This window comes from Pteropus medius, unplaced genomic scaffold (assembly GCF_902729225.1).
Source record: "Pteropus medius unplaced genomic scaffold, Ma_sr-lr_union100, whole genome shotgun sequence".
Classification (NCBI taxonomy): Eukaryota; Metazoa; Chordata; class Mammalia; order Chiroptera; family Pteropodidae; genus Pteropus; species Pteropus medius.
Genome location: NW_024356249.1, coordinates 6,364,305 through 6,387,871, shown reverse-complemented (window position 1 = coordinate 6,387,871; position 23,567 = coordinate 6,364,305). Strand labels below are relative to the sequence as shown.

General features: G+C 39.4%; 1 protein-coding gene across 1 annotated transcript in view; it reads left to right on the top strand.

Moving 5' to 3' along the window:
• Window positions 1-23,567, top strand: part of EXOC4 (exocyst complex component 4) — a 640,998-nt gene that overhangs the window by 522,944 nt on the left and 94,487 nt on the right. The window contains exon 14 of the mRNA XM_039860921.1: window positions 16,485-16,663. Coding sequence (XP_039716855.1) covers window positions 16,485-16,663 — 179 coding nt within the window. The remainder of the gene's footprint in view (window positions 1-16,484; window positions 16,664-23,567) is intronic.

The window sequence follows — 23,567 nt, the reverse complement described above, 5'->3', positions numbered from 1 at the left end:
ACATTTGAATATCCTCTTTTGTAACATATTTGTTCAAACTTATTACCCATTTTAAATTAGGTTGTGTTTTCTCTACTGATTTGTAGGAATTCTTTACATATCTAGATATAACTTTTTTATGGTAGATAATGTCATCTCCCACTTTACAAGTTGCATTTTTACTTTCTAATGTTGTCTTTTAACAAAATTTTAGTAAATCAAATTTACTATTTTTTAATGGATAGGACATTTTGTATCCTATGTAGAATTCCTTGCTTATACTAAAGTCACACAGATATTGTTCTCTAAAACCTTTACTGTGCTTAATATATTTTTTCCCCAACATCTGAAACTAATTATAAACTGTGAAATTTTATTTTCTATACCTGTTCTCTACATGTCCCCTTAATTTCGATGACATTGTCATGGTGATAGTAGCAGAGAGAGTAGCCTCATGATTTTTTTTTTTTTATCAAGAGAGGTAAAGAATAATTGACATGATTGATTGGAGCCCTAAGTAGGAATAATTAAACTGACCTTAGGACAGAGGCCAGGCCACAGGCTCTACTCTTTCTCAGTATTACCATCATTTTCCCACTGCCAGATTTAAGACGTCTGGGTAAGCACATTCCCACTCCTTCTTGAGTACTCATTTCAGCATATCTATAACCTTAATAGTTGTATTAGAAGCAACTTCTAGAGGATAGATTGTTTTCCCCAACTTTTCATGTTACTTTAAATCAGTGTAAGTCTTCTTCCTGTGGTTCCTTGCCTTTTGTGATGTCACTGCTTAATTGTATTTTATGCCTGCAAAGACATTTTCAATCAGTTTTATTATTAGTCTTCAGTAGCTTAGACTTAGATGGAAGAGTTTCTAGCCCTATTCCAGAAAGGAGAGTGTTGCTCCAAAGAGATGAACTTTCATATACCACCTCATGCTTCTAATTTAGAAGAGTTAATTAAGGTCCTAGCTTTCTTCACTCTTGTTTTGCTCACTGAATCATATCACTTTCCATCTTAAATTTGAAGGCAAAACAAATTATACATATGTTCTTTAATTTTTGTAAGTTATAATATACGTGAAGTAAAGTGTAATCTTTACTGTATAACTAAATGAAGTATTATGTGTGATTATACCCATGTAATTATCTCCCAGATCAAAATATAGAACTTTTCTAGCCCACCAGGAGGCCTGCCCTCAAGGTAACCATTATTCTGACTTTTAGCACCATAGTTTAGTTTTGATTGTCCTCAGATTTTATATAAATTTAATCATATGCCTGGTTCACTTTGTTGAACATTATGCCTGAAAGATTTGTCCACGTTTTTGCATGTAGGCATTGTTGAAAACAAATTATATTTTGCTTTAACAGAAGAAAAACATTTTGTAGGTCTATTTTGTTTTGCATGTGATTGAGTCTTTCCTCTTAATCTGTCATATTCCCTATCCTGATTAGAAGTTCAAAGCAAATGTAAGTAGGAGAGAATACTCTTCATTGATATTTCAATGCAATAGAGTTGACAGAGAGCCTTGATTTAGCACATTAGAGTATCATAGAGCATGGCATGTGCCAAAAAGACTGAAAAGTCACACCGTCCTCCTATAATTAGTTTTTAAAGCTTAGAGGGCTATTTGGCACACAGCTGAATATAGGATCAGTGCCCTTTGCATTGAATAAAGGTTATGTTCCCTTCATTATTAAATGAAGCCTTTTGCCATTCTTGTTTTTTAACTAAAAAAAATAAAATGTATTATTTCCAGGCTTACCTTTGAATGGGGGCGGAGGGGGGGGGGAATTAGGTCAAGCTAAGACTTTAAAAGAAAAAAAGAAAAATAGCAAACATCCTTTTGTTCCCAAAGAAGCTAAAAGCAGGCTTTCTATCTAGCCCATTGTCTTTGCACCTGTCATATATATGTATATATTTATCCTTTTGAGATCAGTGAATATCCACTATTAAAAGCAGTCCTACTTTCTGGAGATGTAATAACAAAAGGGGTAAGGTGTTGGGAGAAGTTAAAAGGGTGGAGAGAGGTTGTGTAGGAGTTGGGGAGGCCATATGTATTAGAAAGACTGTCCTAAAAAAAAAAATCCATTAACCCCATTTGACTCAGGGCTCCAGAATACCAAAGAATAAGAATCATTTCTCTAGAGTGAGGTTTGAAAAACCCTAAGTGGATAGATATGATCGGCAGGACCAGGACAGACTTTTCAGGTGATAAAAGTGAATGAGTAGAGAAAACCTACAAATTAGTCTTGAATTCTAGGAGGCAAAAAGATGAAAGAATTAAGTTTCTGGAAAAATCATGCAATCTATTTCAATCAGAGTCAACAGTGCCTGGCACTGTATAGCAACATTATGAGTTTTCAGATACTCTTATCCCCATTCAATAAATAAGGAAACTGAGGTGCAGAAAAATTAAGTAACTTCCCTAATTCACAGAGCCACAAAGTGATATAACTAGTTGAGCCCTGGTAGTCCGGCTCCCAGATCTTTATCACACCATGATTAACCAGCCTAAAAATGGATCAGGAATTTGTATTTTTGGACATTTTAGTCATATTTTCTGTGATCATCATAATCTTAACCGATATTCTAATCCTTTTCTGTGATCATCATAATCTTAACCGATATTCTAATCCTTTTATACCAATGTCAAAAACATTTATCATGTAGGTGCTTTTACTCTTGATTTAGTGTGTTGTCATCAGTATTATATTTCATGTATCACATTGTTGCAGGTTCTCTCCCTTTCAATAACGGACTGGTAACAAAATATCCAGTTCTTGGGGGGGTGGGGAGGGCAATATATTGAAACCAGGTGTAGGTGCTTTAAAACTGATTGTCTTGTTTTTCTTCGGAGTTTTTTGTTTGCCTAATCAAAGAAAAGAAAGAAGAAAATAATCATTATTTAAAAGAGAAAGAAGATAACACAAAGGGAATGGAAATATAAAAATGATTTAAAACAAATTATGTGGGTTTCAGATAGAGTATGATACAGTCCTGAATATGGAAGAGAGGCTAAAGGATATTTTCAGCTATTTTTATTTTTTTGAGTTATTTAGAAAATAACATTTTATCTGTAGAATCAAATGAGATATATGTTTATTAAGACTGCTTTTTGTTGTTTTATGAAATTATCAACTCACTGTGATTAAAGAACAGCAAAATATTATTTTCAAAAAGCAAAGCAATTCCTTTTATTTGGTGTGAGTTCTTTATTCAATATTTAATGGAAAAAAGAGTCAGAATAAAAACAAAACTAGTTTGTTCTTTTACCTTCCTTCTATGGCACCCTAATCATATACCACAGATCCTCAGTGAATGAAACTTGAATAAATGAAACTGAATTTAAAAACAGGAAAGATCACATATTCTTCAAATGAAAAGAATAAAATGTAAAGAATTGTGAGACAGATCTCTTAATTGAAAGGAAATGACTTCAGTGGCCTCCATGTTACTTATGGAGTAACATGTTCCTTTTGGAAGTTCGCAGGCCTGAGTTCAAATCCTAGGCACTGCCATTAACTAGGCTGTTTTGTTTTGTTTGTTTTTGCGTTTGGTAGGTCTTTACATGCCTTCAGGTTCTTCATACAGCTCAGATTAGACAATTAAGAGAAGCGGAATCTAGTAGACCTGGGAATGTATTTAGATATAAACATGGTATGAATAAAATACAACGTAAATTTTCAGAAAAATTCCAGTTGGAAATTTAAAAGGTTCTCAAAACAACCTGAGCAACATCTGTTAAAAGGTTCCAGATAACTATAGCTGTTTAAGAATCTTTAGATAGATTTGAAGGAACAACTAAAGATCTGGTGCAGGGAAAAAAACTTTAGCCTTAACAATTTTTTTTTTTTTAGAATGGAGACATTTACTTCACTATCTCTGCATGCTTAATATGACTTTTAATTTCTAATTATAAAAGGAAAGATGAATCAGAAAACATGAATATATTAAATAAGTACAAGGGTAGAAAATGCTTTGCTAAAATGTTCTTTTTCCCTCAATTAAGCAAGATGAAGGTCATAGATAGATGCAGGACACTGCCAGGCAAGACTAGATGAGAAGCAGACTTAAATCTCAAAATTAAACAGAAAAGACAGGTAATTAACTGGAAACTCAGCTACAAACATATCAATTAATGTTCAAGAAGATTGAATTAGGCACTTTGTTATTATATCAAAATGATATGACTCTTGTTAGCATGATTGGCAGTAAATGAAAATTTTTAAAAACCTTAAAATCTCCTATACATTACATAAATGCTAGTCTATTTAGACAATTATTTGAGGATTATAATTATCTGTTAGTATCATTTAAAAGTCACTGTAGAGTGTTTTCTACATTTTATTTTTGTTTAATATCAGATTATGCAGTTTTTCTTTTTTTACTTATGTGTACATTTAATACCATTGCAATTTCTCTTATTTGGAGTCTTAAAAGAAAAAGAAAATGTAACCCCTCTAATTTAGTCCCACACAGCCCTTCAGAAGGTGAGGCTAATAATGACGTTCTGTGCCACTGTGGTGGAGGGAAGGAGACCTGTCATGTAGCCTGGGGAGGAGCAGGAAGAGGTGTTTGTTCCCGAGACAAGGGCGACCAGCGAGATAGTCCAGAACCACCACTGGAAAGGCCTGAGTCTGCTGTCCCCTTTCCCCAATCTGTCTCCACTGATGGCTGCTCTCTGCTGCAGGCTTAAATCCCCTGCCAGATGGGGAAGAACCACGTGTCTTCTAACCCCAGTCTTCCTTTTCCTATTGGACTTCCTCAGGTCCCCAGTCCACCACACCCCTTCCTCCCTACCTCTGTGTCTTTGCCACGCCCCTTCCTCCCTACCTCTGTGTCTTTGCCACGCCCCTTCCTGGAATAACCACTACTCGCCCCACCTCCTGTACCTACTCAGTTCTGCTTTCAAGATTCAGCTCCTAAGTCAATTCCTCCAGCAGCTCCTCGCAGAAACCCTCTCCCACACACATCCCACCCTGCTTGCCTCCTGGGTTATGGGCTCACATTCTGGGAGGAGGAAAGCAAATGGGCATTTTATAGTGTGAGCGCTCCTGCTAGAGGTAAAGATATGTATAAATATAGGCCTCAGTAATCTGAGTAATTCCTTACCCATCCATCGACCAGAAGTTTAGAATAAAATGTCTAAAATTAATGCATCAACAGGTGGCAGCTTCCACAGATTATGTAAAGAAGTGGTCATAACCACTAAAAGAATTAGTAATAGTTTTTTTAAGTTGTAGATGCTTCTTTGGGGGGCACAGGACTAAAGATGGGGTGAGGTGGGATGGGGTTACTGCTCATAATTATAGGTGAGTTAAATATGAGTAATTATTACTTAGGTTTTAAGTTATATTTCCTTAAAAAATTTCACACATCCTCAAACTCCGCTACTCTTCACTTCTAGTTCACTAATTCTCCACAAATACACTGTCATTGTAATATTTTTTTATCCCTGAAAAAAAAAATCTTAAACCATCTTCATTTTTCTGTGAATTTTACGCAAGGCAGTTTCCCTTTCTCTGAAGTATGTCACTTTGCATAGGGCTTCCCACTTCTTTCTTTGTCTTCATCCTAAGAACCCTGAACCCCATCTACTCCTCAGTTCTTTGTCCCCCTCTTCCAAGAGAGCTTCCTTGAAGACATGACACTTAGTTGTTAAGTTTGTGACTGTTGCCATTGTTTGAGATCAGTTGTTCTCTGTGTCTGCTCTCAATAGACTTAGCTGCTTCTAAAGGAAATTGACAATTTGAGAAATAACCAGAATGGTCAGTAAGCTGGACTACTCAGACGAGGAAGTTCAGTGCTATATAAATTTTGAGTTTTACATCTGTAATCATTCTTAGTAGTTGAAAAACCAAAGTAAATGTTGAATTTGTAAGTAATTATTGGTTATTTTAATTATTATTGGTAATCTGTTTTAAAGCTTAAATAATGTTCTTTATGGAAAATTATTGCTGTTGGAATAAATGCATAATTTATAGTGACTCCTGGCAGAAAATCTGCATACCCCTGAGAGTCTCAGCATCTGCAGAAAAACAAAATAAAATAAAACAAAAAAAAACACACACCTTGTACCTTATTGTTTGTATCCGCTGTTGCTTGACAACATCCAATAAAGAAACTTAGTAGCCAGGATTATTTCGGTGGCTTGGCTAAAGAAAGATACATTCGGTTATGTTCCAGGCTAACTGAGCATTTCAGTGCAACTTTATTCCAGGCTGAGTCTAGTTCAGAACTCCAAGCAGGTACCATCAGCCTGGAAATAATGTGCAGCTTCACAATAAGCTCTTTGCTCATTGTTACCCCGTATCGATTTTCATGGAATTTTTCACTGTCTTTACTCATTGATACATCGTGTACTCATCTGTAGAGAAAACCTTGAGACTGAGCCTTGGATTCCTTCTCTGCCTTGCCCCTAAATTCTCTGTGTCTTTAGCAGGTCCCCTCACTCTTCTTTACCTCCATCCCTTATCCGTAAATGACAACTTTTGATTATAGAATGTAGGCTGATTTTATAGTGTGCATGTCTGTTTGTTTTAATTAGCATATTAGGTCATATGTAATGTCAGTTTAATTAGCATATTTAGGTCATATGTAATGTCACTAAAGTGCTTTTATGTAGTGTATTTATTTACACTTTAGATTGGAGCCCTTTGTATAATCAGTACACCTACAGCATTCTGTCCAGTTTGTGGAATTTTGAATGTAATTTTATTTTTTTTTTTTAGCTGCTCCTCAGGGTTCTAGTTTTAGTATGTTTACATTTACAACATATTTTTTTATAAACATTCATCATATGTTTAATGTCTCAGAATCACAGCCGTCAATTTTAAAGCTGTTTTTGTAAGAAAATGTGGTCAGTTCCTTGATACTGTCATGTGACATGCAGTTCTGAGTTCCACTAATTCTGATGAGTTCCACTGATCTACAAGTCTCATGACGACTCCTTTGATAAAGAGTCTAAGCCGTTTATCAAGTAGAGACCTGAATTTATCCAACAGATTGAACAATTCTGTCAAGAATCCCACGTAGGTGAAGTTTTGTGACTCCCACTTCGCTCCACATAAAGTCTGCCTGTGCTGCTGCTGGCAGTGCCAAACTTGACCGTTTGGTTAAGGCGGTCACTGCCAGATCTCCCCATTGTCAGGTACATTTATTTCTTTTTGAGGTTAATTAGTAATCTGTGTGGCGATAACACGTGATCTCATGATTTTTCTATTTTCTAACAACATTTCAACCAATAGTTTTAGCATCCATTGATGAGCTGTCTGAAACGTTTATTAGCTGGCATTCTTCTGTAAAAAACTTTGCCTCGACCTCCCTCTTTCCCTCCCTCCCCACCTCTCGTTCTCTTCCCATCTCATTGATAGCTTACATTTAGTCACTGCATCAGGCACAATTGGAAGGAGAGCTTGATGGCGGAAAGGAAGAACGGTGGTAAATGTACCAAAAGTATGTGCATTGGATAATGCAATACCCTTTAGTAATAATACCAGATAAGATATCCTTATCTCTCTAACGTGGACACTTGGTGGTGAGTCAGTCTGTGCTTTCACATCACAGCGATTTAAATGTTTGAAGGTGGTCATAATTGACTGCAGATACTTTCCTTGGCCTGCCTGTATGTTTTCCTTTTTGTTACACTTTCAGATTCAAGCTCGGGATGGGCGAGTTCGGGGCAAGTAGCTGCTTTCATTCTCCAGGAAGCCTCAGAAACAGCAAGGATTCCAGCATTGCTAAGATGTGATTGCATTAAGCAATTCCGTTTTCTCTGTTCTGAGTATTTAACAATCTCTTGTTGCCATTACTGGCATCTCACCTGCTGTAGCGTGACTTAGGAACATGACAAAAATAATGGAAAAACTGGAAGAGATTTTTATTTCCTTTTAGGAAAGATGGCTCTTACACCCCTCATGGTTCTTTTCTCTTAATAAAAGTCTCTCAGCCCGTTTTCCTGATGCAAGTATATGCGAATATCCTGTGACTCAAAAACAGACTTAGAGCATTGTCCCTCCATTTAAAAAAAATAATAATTTAAAATGAACACCGAGGCAGCTAATTAAATGGTCAGAGGAGCGGGCCGCTGGTGGAAAGGCTCGTCATCCTTGTTAAACCTGGCCCCTGGCTCAAGCTGACCAGCTGCACGGGGATGTCTTGTGACCCAGCTGAAGCACCGTGTCCATCCTTAGTCGAGGCCACATCCACTCAGCCACCCTTCCTCACCAGCCACTCCTCACGCGTGCTCATTTACTCATCTTCCTCTTTTCCTTTCAGAGTTCTCATGTTGAATTTAAGAGTTTTGTGTCCTCCTTCTGCCCCACAGAAACTCTTGAATCGTTTGTAGATTATAAACATATCAAGGAGCTGGAACAAATATTGTTTTCCCTTAGGAGGCTTTTGATTTACTTTATTGCTAGGCCATTGCCCATCAATCAAGCATTCTGGTCTTAAAAAGTAGGAAAGTGCCTATTATTATCAAGGGACTGTACTCTGAGATTTAAAGATCTGTGTATGCCCCCTCCTTTAGCACTGCTTACCAGTTGAGTGTTCAGGAAAGTCTAATTCCACAATCAAAAGCAATTTTTCTATGCCTTTGGGCAGGGGGGAAGTTGTTTGAGCCTTGGGCAAAAGAAAACACTAAAGCCACTACCACCTGTGACAGGCAGTGTGGCTTGTGACCCTGATTTGTAAACCAAGACCAGCTCTAGCTCTGTTCCCACCTTTGCTACAGTGTGCAAATGAGCATGTCTTCCTCTGTGTGCTTCAGGTTCTCTGTAAAATACCTGAGAAATGTTTGCCATCTTTAGGAGACCTAATCAAGGAACATGTTCACAGAGCCAGGCAGACTTTCACACAGTATTTTTCAAACTCTGTGTCATGGCATGTTAGCAGATTATGAAATCATTCTATTGGGCTCGAACCCACTACAGGAACTAGAAGAGAGCCTGGGTAATGGTGGATTCCTAGTAAACATCTTGATGACTCAATAATATTGATGACTCAGTAATAAAAAGACAAATGACCCTGTTAAAAAATGAACAAAGGATCAGAATTGACATTGCTCTAAAGAAGATATATAAATGGTCAATCAATAAACACATGAAAAGATGCTCAATATTATTAACCATCAAGGAAATGCAAATTGAGGCCACAGTGAGATATTACTTCACATCCAGTAGGGTGACAATAATGAGGAGGAGGAGGAAGAGGAGGAAAAGACATGTAATCAGAGTGTCAGCAAGGATATGGAAAAATTGGAACCTCCTTACTATCAGTGGACATGTAAAATGGTGCAGTCATTTTGAAAAACAATCTGTCATTTTTCCAAAGAGTTAAAGACAGTGTGACCATATGACCCAGCAATTCCACTCTTAGGTATATGTACCCAAGAGAAGTGAAAACATGCATCCACACAAATATTCATATGCGAATGTTCCTAGCAGCATTATTCATAATAGCCCCAAGTTGGAAACAACCCAAATGTTCATCACCTGATGAATAGATAAATGCAATTTGGTATGTTCATACAATGGAATATTATTTGAGAATAAAAGAAATGAAATCGTGTTACATTCTTGAACATGGATGAACCTCGAAACCATGTTAAGTAAAAGAAGCCAGTCACAAAAGACAGCCTATTGTGCGATTCCATTCACATGAATGTCTAGAACAGGGACATCTCTAGGGACAGAAAGTAGATTAGCAGTTTCCCGGGACTAGGGATGGGGGCTGGGGATGAGTGCAAAGTTTGATGGGGACAGGGATTCTTTTCGAGGTGACGAAAAGAATTGATCGTGCTGTGATTGTATAACGGTGACTATACCAAAAACCATTGAACTGGGCATATTAAAAGGGTGAATTTTATGGTATGTGAATGATATCGCAAGCTGTTATTTTAGAAAATGCCCATGCCTGAGCCCCACCCATGACCAATGAAATCGGAATCTCTGAGGGTAGACTTTGGCAGCAGGTATTTTGTTTAAGCCACAGCAAGTATTACTGGTTTAGACTTCCTACCAAGATCCCTCTAAATCCATAAATCTACTGTTCTGTGTCTATTCCAGTGAGCAAGCTGATTTAAAAACACACCTTACTTAATTTCTCTGGCTGTCATCTCTGAGGGGGTAGGATCCCAGAAACCCCAATTTCCCGGCAGCCAGGGAAAAAAAATTATTATTTTTCTAAATCCCAAGCAGATCGTGGGAGGAGTTGCTAATATTTCACATATTCATCCTGATTGCGAAGAACACCCCGAAGCCCCTCCCCAACCTCTGTCCTGCCTCTATACAGAATGTAGACTGCTCAGCCTCATCTAGGCAGTCGAGAGCATTGCAGGTTTCTGAATGGTAGGAGAATAGTAGGCAAGGAAAGCAAACGAAAAATCCTTGATTGTGATTATTGAAGGAGGAGACAAGTTTCTAAAGAGTAGGAATTATTTATTAAATATAAAAAGTAGCTCCTCACATGATAGTGTGATGAATGCACATGCATGGAAACCATTGAAGGACAGACTCAGTGATGAGTTTTAGCAGTTTCTAGGAGGACAAAAATAATATTGTAATCAAGGTAACTGGACTATTTTATTACTTCCTATTTATGAGAGTTTAGCCAAGATCAGATTTTTAAAACCTAATTAAAGAAGCCATCAGAACGGTCCTACCCTCATTATTTCTGACACAGACAAATTAGACAGGTTTGGAAAGTGTTGCAGATGGAGCATTTGTAAAAAGCAGAAGTGATAAATGGAAGTCATTGTCACATCTCATAAGAATGAGTTGGTTTTATTAGGAATCTAGGTGAGGTGACCTGACTTTTTTCTAACCTTCTTCATTTAGGCACTGACACATAATAACTACATAATCTTAACAGGTCACCTTGACATGTGTCAGTTTGGCTATCTGTTCTACAGAACTAATTAATCTCCATGCCAAAACATTTCCTCAGATCCCAGTAGCACTGAATATGGTCAGACGTCCTTAGCAGGTCTTTTATAAGTCACAGTCTAACGTGGAAAACATAAACCACTTCCAGTACTTACCTCAGAGAGCATTTAATGTAGGGAATCGGTTATACAGGTTAACGAGGATATGAGTGTCCAACAGGGGACATTCAGGTAACCCATAGGGTAGCAACACAGAAAGCCACCACCTCCCTTAAGCTGGAATGCCAGCGGAGGAGGCACTTCCTGCACAGAGGCGCGCAAAGGAAGCCGAGGCGTGGTGGGAGCTGGAGCCGGGGAGGAGGTGCATCTGTCGCTGGTTGCTGGAGACATCACCCAGGAAGGAGAGGGAGGGGCGCAGATGCCCTGGCTTCTCCTTTCCCTGGGCCCGGCAACGTCCCACCAGGGCCTCAGCTGGGCGCCTGGCATGCAGCTGGCGCGGTCAGCTCCCCTTCTCCCCGGTGCAGATCAGAGAAGGGAAAGGCGGGAGTGGATCTTAGGGCAAACTGGCCGAGGACTTTTAGGATCCACCCCTTTTGTTTTTCTGCATCATTACCTATATTTTAAAGCTTCATACTTCTGCTTAGTATAAGGTAACTATTCATCGCATATAAAGTCATTCTCCTCCTCTCCCCAGCAAGGGGGAGTCAGGCTCCTGAGCCTGACTCAAGTCTGGGATCTCCACAGTCCTCCATTTCGAGTCGGTGTGATTCCTCATATCTGGAGTCCTCAGAAGTAACTGGGAAAGACCACCTCGCACCCATTAGGATAACTTATTTTGGGCCTCGCCCTCCCCCTACTCTGTTCTGGGTCATGGAGGAACTGGCTCTCTTGCACTGTTTCCTAGGCTCCTGGGGCAGCTGCCTCACAGCAGGATTCAGCAGTAGGAAGCAGTGGTGGGTGATTCAGGAAGCGGGGCAGAGAGAAGGAGCAGTGAGTCTGAACATATATATTATGTGACCAAATATAGCACAGATCTGCAAATCACTGAGAAGCTATTTGTGATGTTCCTCTCATAAGTACATTTAGCCTGCTGAAATGCAGATTTTTTTTTTTTTTTTGCCTTCTTAAGATTTCAGTGGATAACACAATTATTTAAAGACTAAATGGAGACTATTTGAGGCATCTTTGGCAAAATTCTCTTAAATGAGTTCTTGTCAGACCTCTTTAAAGATTATGATTGTGTGGTAAAATGAAGTTAAGTATGTTTTACACTCTTGGCAAGATTCTCATCCGATCGAGCTCTTTAAAGATTCTAGTTGTGTGGTAAAATTAAGCTTAAAAGGTTTAACACCCTTCAGTTTCTAAGGCTTCTGTGTGAGCATGCTGGCCTGCTAATGATGACGGTGACTCTTCCCATGGGGCTTAGCACCTACAACAAGTAAGTTTCGAGCTCCGATTTCTGCTCCTGGCTATGTCAGATAATCTTTGGGCAATTACTGAGTACCTGTTACTTTGTCTTCTCAAGTTAATCATGATTCTGCTGCCCATTTCACTCAAAAATACATATGTTTTCATTAAATAATGTGCAGAAGATAAAGAATAAGTAAAATTTAGATCTAGGAAGAGGAAGCAGTATCGGCCCAGTTGTAGGGTGGTAGATGGTCTGACAGTGAGACCCCCTGCAGGGGACACCGTCCCAACCAGCCTCAGACCAGCCACTCATTGCCTCCCAGTTTGGTTCAAGTAGCTGTAATACCCACACCCTCCAATCTTCCATGCTGAAATTCTCGATGTGTCCATTCGAAAGGTTTTCTCATCTGTCGTGTGATTTCCAATATGTATTGTTAGTTAAAAAGTAAACATGTTTTTTGGAGAAAACTTAGAAAATACGAAGCACAAAGCATGATCTAGTCACATAATTAACATTTTGGTTAACAGATATCCAATCTTTTTTTAGTTCATATAAATGTGTAATTATTTTCTTTTTTTAATGTTATACAGTTTGTACCATTTCATAACAGCTTATTGTGCTCAACTATATATCATGGCTAAGAATAAACTATATACAACATTTTTGTATGGTATCAAGAATTTTCTACTGTGTAATTTCTAATGACTGCATACTTTTCCACAGTATAGATATACCGTAATTTCTTTAATAAGTTAGAGGGTTTAGAAAAAAAATCTGTAGTCAGGCAGCTGGAACCATCCCTTTAAGGTTATTATAATACATAAAATCCGTCCACCAAGCTCTTTGACACACACAATCCTCGAAGGAATGATTTTTTGTGTGTGAAATGGTTCTAGCTGTCAATCATTTATTCTCAGTGTCATGGCTTCTGTGCTCTCTCCAGGTTGTTAGGGGGTGATTATGGATTCCTGTCAAATGAGATGTCTACTATGTATTCAACATGAGGCAGTTTGTATTTTTCTCAGTCTATTGCTCTCCCTTCGGAGGAGGTTAAGCAAATCTCAGTGAGCAAAGGGAAACGGGATAGGCATTGAGTGCTGGAAGCTCACGGCAGACATGCCCGGGGCCCTCAGATCCCGCAGGAGGAGATTAGACTTCTACATAAATACATTTGTCTCGATTGTCACATTCTACCCAGGGTTACACCTACATGCATAAAAATGGCTGCAAGCCTGGTTTTCAAAGCTGTCTTCCTCCCCTGTTGCTTTTTAACCGCCTAGCTCCGAGGCATTTTTTGTGTTATATCTATCAAAGATGATTAAAGGGCTGCAAGAGTTGATATATAAGGACAGATTAAGAAAACTAAATATTTACAACTTGACTGAGTGACAGCCGAAGGGAAGATATTATAACTGTCTGCTGGGCTCAAATCATGGAGGAGACATTGTTTTGCTTTGCCCAGTAACTCGATTTTAGGGATATTTAAATTCAGAGAAAGTTTTCTGAGGATGACATCACTTATGCTAATTAGATAATTGTGTCAGTTAGAAATTACATTTCGCTGCTCGTAGCAAAAACTTGGAATAGCGCTGGCTTAAACAGACAAGGTTTCATTTTCTCTCCTATAACATGAAGCCCAGAAAGTATGATCCGGGCCTGCATTGCAGCTCCGGGGTGTCACCAATGCACCCGTGCCCTCCTGTCTTTAGTGCCATTATTCTCAGCACCATTTTCATACTCAAGGTCACCTGATATTTGAAGGAGAGCTACTGCAACGTCACTTGCAATGGCTGTGTTCCAGTAAGGGAGAAGGTAAAAGAGTCCTTGACAAATGAGACTGCCTGAAAGAGCTCTTCTGGAAGCCCATCTACTGATGTCAGGTGCCATCTCATTGACCACCTCATCTGCAAGAGGGGCTGGAAAACGGAGTGGGGTTTTTTTGTTGTTGTCGTTGTTGTTTGTTTTATTTTGTTTTTAGGTTTGGTACATGGTGACCCCAATGGTATCAGGGTCCTTTTACTAAGAAGGCATCTGATTTAAAAAAAAAAAAAAAAAAAAAAGGCACTGGATAATGGATGCTTAGTAGGCAACCAATGGTTTCTGCCACAGTAATTTACCCCTTAAAGATTTTGAGAAAAGTCCGGACTCTGAGACAGGGTGACATTTGCTACAATGTTACGAGGTTAAATTTTAAAAGTAGCCCTTGCTATCTAATTTATTTAATCCTGATTACTCTTATCTATTTCCATTCATTCATCATAGCGTACCTTGGGTCGACACTAAATAAACCAGTCATTTCAACAGACCTAAGAATAATAATTGCTGTAACTTAGTAGCTTTCACCAAGTTCCACGCACTGTGTTATGCACTTAATATCATCTGAATGACTTCAGAATGCTCCAAGGGGGAGGAGTTGTAGATGAGGATAGATGAAAGATAGACTCACTGTGGGTTACTAATAATTGAACTTGAGCAATGGCTACATGGGGATTTATAATACTCTTCTCTCTACTTTTGTAATTATTGAAATTTTCCCAGTAAAGATTTTAAAAGTCACCTCGTCCACCTCTCACATCACTTCATACGAGGTCAGTTCTATTACCCCTGGCTAATAATGCTCAGCATCACACAGCAAGTAAGTGGCAGATTCAGGGTTGAGATCCAGATTTGCCTGACTTTGAAGCCTGTGCTCTACTCTAACCCATGGGAACTCAAAAGACGCATGCTTCCCAGACGGGCAGCCTGAAACTAGTAAGAAATGCAGATTTTGGGTCCCACCCCTGGACTTTTCACAAGACCACCAAGCAGGGTTTATATGTACACTCAAGGTTCCTGTGCTCCATCCACTGCACTGTATTGTCTCCACAGCCATGACTTACCCAGCTCAGTCCATCAATTTGACTTTTCCTTACAAGTGTAACCTTCTTCTGCAATAAGAAGCCTAATCATGAGTCACTACTTGGTAGCATAAACATTTTAATACGCATTTAATTCACAGCAGTTGTTTCTTTCAACATTGAGTGTCTGCTGTAGTGTTGGACACTAAATGCCTGTGTCAATTATTAAGCATCGTTCTGACTATATGTCAGCTATTATTAATCAGTGCTTGCTTAAAACTTAATTCAGTTCGTTCTACTTAAATAAAGCTTTTGCCTTTGCTCATTTAAGGTGTTTTGAGTTGTAAAAGCCTTGGGACTTCGGCAAAGCTCTCCAGGTGCCTGTTCTAACCTCCACCAGCATCAGCTCTGCTTACCCACCTGTGTGTAGCTTTCCTGAAATTTCCGCCTAACATCCTCAGTCACCTTTTATCTTTTCAGGCATCTTTTGTTGAAAGAAACAGCTGTGGGGATCAGACAACGTGAGTCCCAGATCTGCCACGCTGTGTCCTGTAGGCAAAACAGTTAACTGTCTGAGCCTTCATTTTTCCATCTGTACAGTGGCTCCGTCATATAGTCTGTAGGATCCCTTCTGACTTCATCCTTCTGAAACTCTATGTAACATGATTTTTCAGCTGTCCAAAACTTAAAGACACTAGACTCTGTTTGAAATCCACCTGACTATATTTTTCCAGTCAGTAAAAGGATCACAGTGTTAATTTTTACTGGTTTCTCTTTCCAAATAATGAACACCTTAACGCTTTATAGTTTATTTGCCCCAGATCCTTTTTAGAATAAGCAAATGAGTGAGTGAATGAATGAATGAATGAATGAGGCCTATCATCCATCTCACCTGTAACCTGCTTTCTTAAAGAGGCTGGGCCCTCTTTGCTTTTGAACATTTTAAAACAATCGTCTAGATGCCAGATTAACTTAGTTGTTTTATTTGTTACAACAACCCTCACAAATGTATATGTGCAATATCCCAAGCCTTTCCTCAACTTCCATAGGAGAACGAGAGGTAAGGGGAAAAGCCTCTGAAGGAACAGGCATCAAAGTTATTTATAGGGACCCATCAAGCCCCTACTTGTTGCTGTTGAAGGTGTAATCATCAGGGTCGCTTCCTTCTACCAAGAACTCTCTCTCTCCTACCAGAGTAATTTTAAGCAGGTATATGGTAGTTTTCTCATGAAATTAAACCTAGGAAAATGGCCTGCTGCACTGCAGTGAGTATAACAACCATCGTGCTAGATACGTCTTGAAAAGTATTGCCCACGCCCATCTTGTCCCTTCTGTATGGGAAATGTGTCTCTGGTTTGTTTTTTAGGGCAGCCTTTGGCAAGGAGTCAGAAGTCCTTATTGGGAACCTGGGTGATAAATTAATCCCTCCGCAAGACATCCTGCGTGACGTCAGTGACCTCAAAGCTTTGGCCAACATGCATGAAAGCCTGGAGTGGTTGGCAGGTCGAACAAAGTCAGCTTTCTCCAGTCTTTCTACGTCTCAGAGTAAGTATCGAGGAGGGGAGCTGTTGTGGGCACAACTGAGAACCAGCCCAAGTACTTTCATTTGAAACGTGAGTGTCTTTATGCATATCACCATGTGGGGACCTGTTTAAGCTGTCAGAAGATTCGTTGCCAGAATTCTTCTGCTCGTGCTGCACGTCCCATACTTTGCAGTTCTGCAAAAGGAACTATAATCTCGGCTTCCCTGTGTAGGGCGTGGGAAGGCAGAAACGGTCCATGTTAACGTAGCTTGATGTTAAACCTTAGCAACATAAAGTCACCTGTGACTGAACCACTGTGTCTCAGGAACAGAAAGCAATACCTTTTGTTATCCTCGCAACTTCTCCAGGGTAGAAACTGTCTTAGGGCTCAGAGCTGAGCATATGGCTGATGCTTTCATTTTAACTGATACGAAGTTAATGAAAAAGTGTCTAAAATGAGAATAGTAGAAGTGATTGAGGTGCTAGAAAATGAAGAATATGAGAAAAACAATTACTCTGGAAAAGAGATGGCCGAGAGATAATTATAGATTTCAAGGAAATTAAGGAATAGGATATGATATAAAACTGTGAAACCTTTTTCTATCAAGGACTAATGACTCAGAGAAAAATAATTTGAAAACTTTAGGGCATGTAAGCTTTATTCAATAACTATAAAATAAATACGTTTTAAAGGTATTCATTCATAAGTATGTGTTAGGCAGTTATAATAGAAGCAAAGAAGAAAATGATATGAAGAATGAATAAAGGAGATAACAGATTTGAATGTATAAATGGAGAGGTACAAACAGGATGGAAAAAAAGCAAAAAAGCAGCAAGAACGTGAAAGAAACAAAATCAGCTCTGAACTTAACTATTAGAAGATTATCGGGAGGAAACACTTGCATTATTTGGAACGTGAACTTCAGAGTAAGTTATTATCATTGTCTTTTGAAAAGTTATAATTACTTGATTAACCATGGTTTCAAGGGTAGAGATGGAAGAGGTGTGGGTGAGATTCACAGGGGTAAATTATTCCCTGAAATTCAGGACCCGCAGGCAGAGTTCAAGAGTCCTTGAATGCTCACCACTTCCGACCTCATGCTGATTACGTAGCTGTCCTGAGGATCAGTTGGGGGTGAGGAAAATGGCCAGAAGGAGGAGGACTTTTGAGCAAGATTATATATTCTGCTTTAGAAATTTTTTAAAATATTACTTTTTATTTATACTTTGATTTTTTATACTTTTTATCTCATGATAAAATTACACATGTTTATTCTCAGAATCTATAAGAATAGAGCATGTACCTACGTATCAAGGATGGTTGGGCACAGTATTAGATCTGAGCAGATTCCACATAAGTAGGTGTCCTTGAAAGGCCCACAGCTTTATACTCCCATCCTATCAGGCAATCTGTCACAAGCAGTCGTCTAAATTGCCCATTTTATCTCCCAGTCCCACCCCATTTTACAAAAAAAAAAAAAGTTTATTTCTCTTCAGCTAATTGCAAAATAAACAGCTCTGAAAAGGGACCAGATGCCTCTTTTCCTGCTTTCCTTTGACTCTTGCAAATGCAGGACTGCCTGGGTAGGTCTATTAGTGATGATTGGAAGGTGTTCTTTCTTTTGGTGAGCCATCAATACCTAATATTTAAAAATGTAAGCTCCAGTGGCATAGCATTCCTGATTTTATTGTTTATTCTGCAAGGGCTCCATAAGGCAAGATAGTACACAGCCTCTAAAGCAAGTAGCTGAGAGATTCACACAGGCTAACCTGGCAACCACTGTTTTCAGAAAGAGAGAGGTGGGGGTGGCTCCATAGTGTAGTGGTTAGTACATCTGCTTTATATGCAAAAGGTCCTGAGTTCGTGCCCCAGATGGAGCCACGGACCATACCCTGGGGGTGCCAGGCCCTGGGCATGCCACAAGCGTGTAGGAGGAGACACCCTGCCTTCAGAGATCCAGTTCTTAAGGGGAAGACGGCAATATGTATAGGTCAGGGGTTGGGCAGAATTAAAGGTGGAGGTGTCGGGGGTTGAGGGGTGGAAGAAAGGCGCTTTCTGAGTTATGCTCAACTTTGTAATTGTACAATTCAACTGTTGTGTTTGTGTCACTAAGAGTACTCAGTACAATCACTATCTAGTTCATGTCTTTAATCATCTCTGTTATTCTGACAAAGATCTCTTCTACCACGCCCGTTCACACTTTGTCTCATGTACTCAGTTCCATTTGATAATATAAGTTGTATCTTCTCAGTTCCTCTCAAGGTGATTATTCCACCCAGTGAGTGATTTAAGTAACTGTCAGCATTTTGATGATCAGTGCAAAACCCAAATGAATTATAATCACTACTTATGTTGTCTTTGTTAAAACAAAGCATCAAGCGAATCTGGTTTATTCTGCTAACAACAAGCCTAGCTCATCTGCACTAGTCTGTTCTTTAAATTCCCAGGAGCGATGCCTACTGATGTTTGTAATTTGAACAAAGCAGAGAATTCTCTGATAATGGGTTACTTTGATTATTCCATGTCAGTGTGACTCTAGAAAGGGAATAAGGGACAGCTCTTTATTATTCTTTGAAAAGCGAACCGGATGATTACCTCAGCACAAATGTTTTCAGGTCTCCAGACTAGGTAGCATGAAGAAAATGCCCGCCTTTTGTCTAGCACTCATGGATACTCTCAGCGGGAAGAAATCAAGAAAGGATCATAAGTTTATTGCTTGTTCCCCATCCTGTTAACTATTTGGCATGGTAACTTCCATGCTTTATTATAATTAACAACCTATTAATGTAGTGGAATAGAAGAAGTTGGCAGAAAATTATTCTCATAGAATATCTCCTCCAATAATACAGCAGGATTCTTATCCACCCGAAACGTTTGCTATCATACTGAAGAGTGTTGCATTTTAGTGGTAGAGCAATGTTGGCCATTTGTCCAGGAGATAAACTTATCTTTATCTCCTGATATCTTCTTTATGTTCAAGATCTGTTTTAGCAAAGATACTTTCGGTGTAAGGGAGTTGAGCAGGATCATATTAGGGTTGGGCATTTGGGATCTAGGTTATTACATATTTTCTTAATTGATCACAATTTCAACTTTCTTGTAAAGTCACAGAGTAATATCTGCCCTTTGTAGTAGCTGCTATTTGTAAGAAACCTAAATCAAGACCCCGAGATTAACTATTATGGCAAAGAAGATTTTTTTAAGGATACGTTTTCCATCTCTTTTAGTATTTGCCTGAATGTCGCTGTTTTCTTTACACTTTAAAGGGTCTCCGCAGCTCGTGTAGATCCCGACTCCTCCAAAGGCACTGTTCTAACTTCCGTTCTACCGCAGCCCATGTCCCTGCTCCATTTCTTCTGGTGTCCCCCCGCTCGGTCTTCCTTAGACCTGTTTTACTTAAGGTTCTTTCCATTGAAAGCCACAGACCAGTTGAAGGAAAGAGAACGCATCGATTGATAAAACTGGTCAATCAAAAGACTTCAGGTGTGGCTGCATCCAGAGGTTCACAAGATAGCATCATGTCACAGACATGCTTACACACCTGCATGTGCTCCCTCCCTCTGCCTCCCCTCACCTTCTTCCCTCCTTTTCTCTCTCTCTGTCTTTTCTCTTTATCGCTTTCCATCACAGGTGAGTGATTTCCGTGTGGCAACGTCTTTGGTCACCAGCAGCCCCAGCATTATTTGGTCCCAGACAAAAAGAGCATTTTTTTGTCAAGAGCTACAGAAGCAGTCCCAGAAGGGACTTGGATGGACCCAACCTGACCGTCTCTCATGGCTCCCTCCACTGCTCTTTGCATATGCCTTGTTTTCTGACTCTCATTCACAATTCAGTCTTTGTCTCCCACGCCTCACTTTAGAGTTTCTTTATGTTCAAGATCTGTTTTAGCAAAGATACTTTCGGTGTAAGGGAGTTGAGCAGGATCATATTAGGGTTGGGCATTTGGGATCTAGGTTATTACATATTTTCTTAATTGATCACAATTTCAACTTTCTTGTAAAGTCACAGAGTAATATCTGCCCTTTGTAGTAGCTGCTATTTGTAAGAAACCTAAATCAAGACCCCGAGATTAACTATTATGGCAAAGAAGATTCTCAGCAAAATGTGACCTACATAAAAATTGTTAGAGTGTATTCGATTTGAACACCAATGATTTTCTTTTGTATTTTATCCTTTTGTTTTAAGGATGTGTTGCTTTTAAAAATAGACAACAGAACAGGAAGGGGGCTTCATGGCTCTTTTTGTCTACACTGCTTCCTCGGAGGGTAGGGAGAGAGTCCTCTCTGTCTTGGATTCTCTAAAAGTCTCCAGGATTAGAGATTCTAAAACTTCCTTGATTACATATTCTGCTTTTTAAGCAACCTTATGCTCTAGGAGGTTATCTATTTTGTATTAAAGTCCCTCGGCTTCGGTCTAAACCTCTTTCTTCTGTCCTATTTTTCAGAAATTAAATGTTGAATATCTTCTCTATAAAACAGTTTAATGTGTGTGAAAAGATTTTCCTGGCCCCTACCTGTTCATCTCTGGATATCAAAGACTTTGGGCCTGAAGATGCTAGTAGACCGAAGTGAAATGACTGTAGCTTCCTTTCTGTTTGTTTCACACTCGACGGCCGTAGTGACCCTTCGCCAGTCATTGCACTGTCCGCACTCTTCTCGGAGAGTCTAGCTGCTAATGTAATTCCACACGTCAGTTCACCGATGAATGCTAATACGCCCATGGTGATGAGGATCCTGGGATTGATTTTTTTTAGAAAAGTTTTAGATTTAGAGTAATGTTGCAAAGGTAGTACAGAATTCCCATATCTGGTACCCAGTCTTCCCTATTTTTAACACCTTGTAGTCGTCACAACTAATGAAATAATATTGACGCATTATGATTAATTAAAGTCTATACTTTATTCAGATTTCCTTAGTTTATATCTAATGTCCTTTTTCTGTTCCGGGATCACATTTAGGACATCATAATACATCCGGTCATTATGCCTCTTGAGGCTCGTCTAGACTGTGACAGTTTCCTAGACTTCTCTTGTTTTGATGACCTTGAGAGTTTAGGGGAACAGTGGTCAGAGATTTTGCAGAATGCCCTTCAGTATGAGGTTGTCTCGTCTCTTTTCATGATGAGACTGGGCTTATGGGTTCGGGGAAGGAAAACTACCGAAATAAAGGGCTGTTCTCACATTGTATCGGGGTAACTGCTGTAGCTGCGACTTCTCACGGACGATGCTCTGGGATTGATTTTTATGCCTCCAGTTCTCGTAGAGTCCTCTCTAGACAGTGCCTTCTGGATTCTAGATGGACTTCCCACCTCACCACCACACATTGCTTTCGTTTGTTTTTCTAGTGAGCATTTTTTTTAACATGACAAATGCATCTGTTACAAGCCCAATGTTTGGACAAGTTGAATAGCTGCTAAAAAAAATAGCTATTCACCTTAAACAATTATGCAGTTGATACTGACTGAAATCTTATGGGTCTGAAAGGCTCTGTGTAGAAGGAGCTGTTTTGCCTCCCCTGAGCCACTTGGTTAGGGCCTGCAGCTAGTTAGTTCTCAGTTGCCACTTGTGCTAAACAATCCTTTATAAATGTACACAACCATATTCCTTTCAGAAAAAGCCATGCTGAGATTGAAAGAGTTATCCAAATTTTCTTCACTAAATATAGTCTTATTTTAACCCATCTTCATTAGGTTCTAATGTGTAATATTGACTCAAAACCCTACAAGTGAAACTTGCTTCCTGAAAAATGTCCTTTTAGAGAGCAATTCTCCACATTGGTGCATGTCAGTCGTAATCAGTTGGGGAACTTTTAAAATACTAATGCTGGGGGAAAAAAATACTATTGCTGAGTCTCACTCTGAGAGATTCACACTTACTTGTTCCCGCATGTGGCCTGAGCATCCCCAAACCAATCAAATCAGAGGCCGAGAACCGCCCTTCTAAAGGACTGGCTCTCAGTCTTGGCTCATGTCATAATCGCCTGTCGAGTTTGTGGTCAGACTCTTCGGGGGACATGCCCAGGCTACCTACCGTGCCTTTTAACACTTTCTCAGGCAATTTCAACAAATCACCAAGATTGGAAAACACTGATTTAGAACCCCCCAAATTCCTTCTTTAATCTCTCTAGCCCTTTACATTTGGGAGCTCCTTCGCAGTTATTTTGCCAGCCCTTCTGTTGTCAAAAGCTTGGGCTTTCAGATGATTTCCCATTTCATGGACAGGAACACCAGACATAGAGACGTCGTCTTCAAGTCTGTGCCACAGTCAGGTCCACAGCCCACTTCTGCTGAGCAGTTTCAGTTAACCAAACTGTCTCCCAAAATCTGATTAAAAATAAAAACATTCCTCTCACTCTTTTCAAGCCAGCTCAATGAGAAGGGCACACGGAATCCGTGTCTCTTTTAACACAAAAGGCTTTGATTGCCACACCAATTGAATGAATGTAGAAGTGTTTACAAGTCAATCATATCATTGAAAATAAGGATGGAGAAGGTCCAGGTGTGTCTGCATCCCCCAGTGCGTGGTTGTGTGGCATACTTGGAGACCATTATGCATTGCCATTTTCCAGAAGGTGAACTATGAATTCTCCCACGCTAGAGCTCACCAGCGTGGGTTTTTTCTGCCTTAATAGTAAATGGAAGATAAAATGCAGACTGCCCCCAGCCCCGCCCCACTGTTTGTTTTTCTGCCTTGACACAAATGAGAATAAAAATGTCTCTAGCCAGGATCTCACGAGACACTGTCCTGTTTCAGCTTTGCTTTTGCCAATCCATTAAGCGAGAGTTTTTCCTGTCATAATTTCATCTGATTATTTTTAATTAAAACTCCATGCATGGTAATTCCTCTCCTGCTTCAGTATTTACAAGTTTCAAATATTTGTAGACCGTTATCAGACAGCTCCTCCTCAGACATTTGCTTAGCCTCACT